Here is a 1,053-nt window from a genome sequence, read left to right on the forward strand (position 1 = left end):
TAGTTAAATTGCCTAATAAGAATGAGCGTCGCTACAGTTCTTTTATTGGGAAGCCTTAAAGATTAGACAAAAAAAAAAAAGTAACTAGCATGGTGGCACATTAATTGTTTAAAACTAATGATGAACAGGAAATTTTTGATCTAACAGTTAAAGTTGTTTCAGTCTGTAAACGTAACCGGCCCACACATTACAACACTTATTCACATTATGTTTTTATTTTAAAGATGGCTATAAAGACTGAACTTCAGCAGTAAAAACACTAAACTTCTAGCTGCTTAATACTACTACTAATAAAAAAAACTCCCTCTAACCAAAAATAGAGCACATGCACCATTTTACACAAGTAGTTGATTTTTCAGTGTTTGAATACTTGGCTTACACTCAGTACTTCCAAATGAAAAAATATCTGTGGAATGACCAGGAGAGTATTTCTGATTTTCTTGGGGTAGTTCAGGTGGAGTCCATATGTGAGCCCAAAAAGGAGACCCACAGCTTCTGGCAGGGTCATCAGCCTTTCCACAACAGCTTCACCCTCAATGACGATTTTCAGGCTGGCCGGGTGAAGATCTGATGTTGGGGGAGAGACACCTTCAGGTGTCATCAACAAGATCCCAACGTCCATTTGGTCAAAGGACTCATCACCATCCTAAAGATAAACAAAATAAATGATTGCCAGAAATATAACCACCAGGGAATAAAATTGATGAACTTAAACAGACCGCCATGAAGAATTACAGAACAGGAATTGTATGAAATGCAATTTATGCTAACATGATGATAACTACGATTTGGTCGTATTTTCAAAATCTATATCAATAAACATTGTAAAATCAATATTGGTTTAAGAACTATTTGAGGGATCTTCTTGGTCACTGGATGGAAATAGATCTTGTGTCATTGCAGAAGCTTATTGAAACAATGGCACAGCGAATGCATGCCATAATCAAAGCTAAAGGCGGTCCAACAAAATATTAGTGTGTGACCTTTATTTGGTGGCAACTTTTTGGGGGCCAGGCAGTGTATGAAAACATACAACAACAACAACAACAACAA

General features: G+C 36.8%; 1 protein-coding gene across 1 annotated transcript in view; it reads right to left on the reverse strand.

Moving 5' to 3' along the window:
- Window positions 1-355: 355 nt before the first annotated feature.
- Window positions 356-1,053, reverse strand: part of LOC119408711 (protocadherin gamma-B5-like) — a 1,919-nt gene continuing 1,221 nt past the window's right edge. Inside the window, exon 2 of the mRNA XM_037675552.1 lies at window positions 356-646. Coding sequence (XP_037531480.1) covers window positions 356-646 — 291 coding nt within the window. The remainder of the gene's footprint in view (window positions 647-1,053) is intronic.

This window comes from Nematolebias whitei, chromosome 4 (genome assembly GCF_014905685.2).
Source record: "Nematolebias whitei isolate Nwh7 chromosome 4, NemWhi1, whole genome shotgun sequence".
NCBI lineage: Eukaryota > Metazoa > Chordata > Actinopteri > Cyprinodontiformes > Rivulidae > Nematolebias > Nematolebias whitei.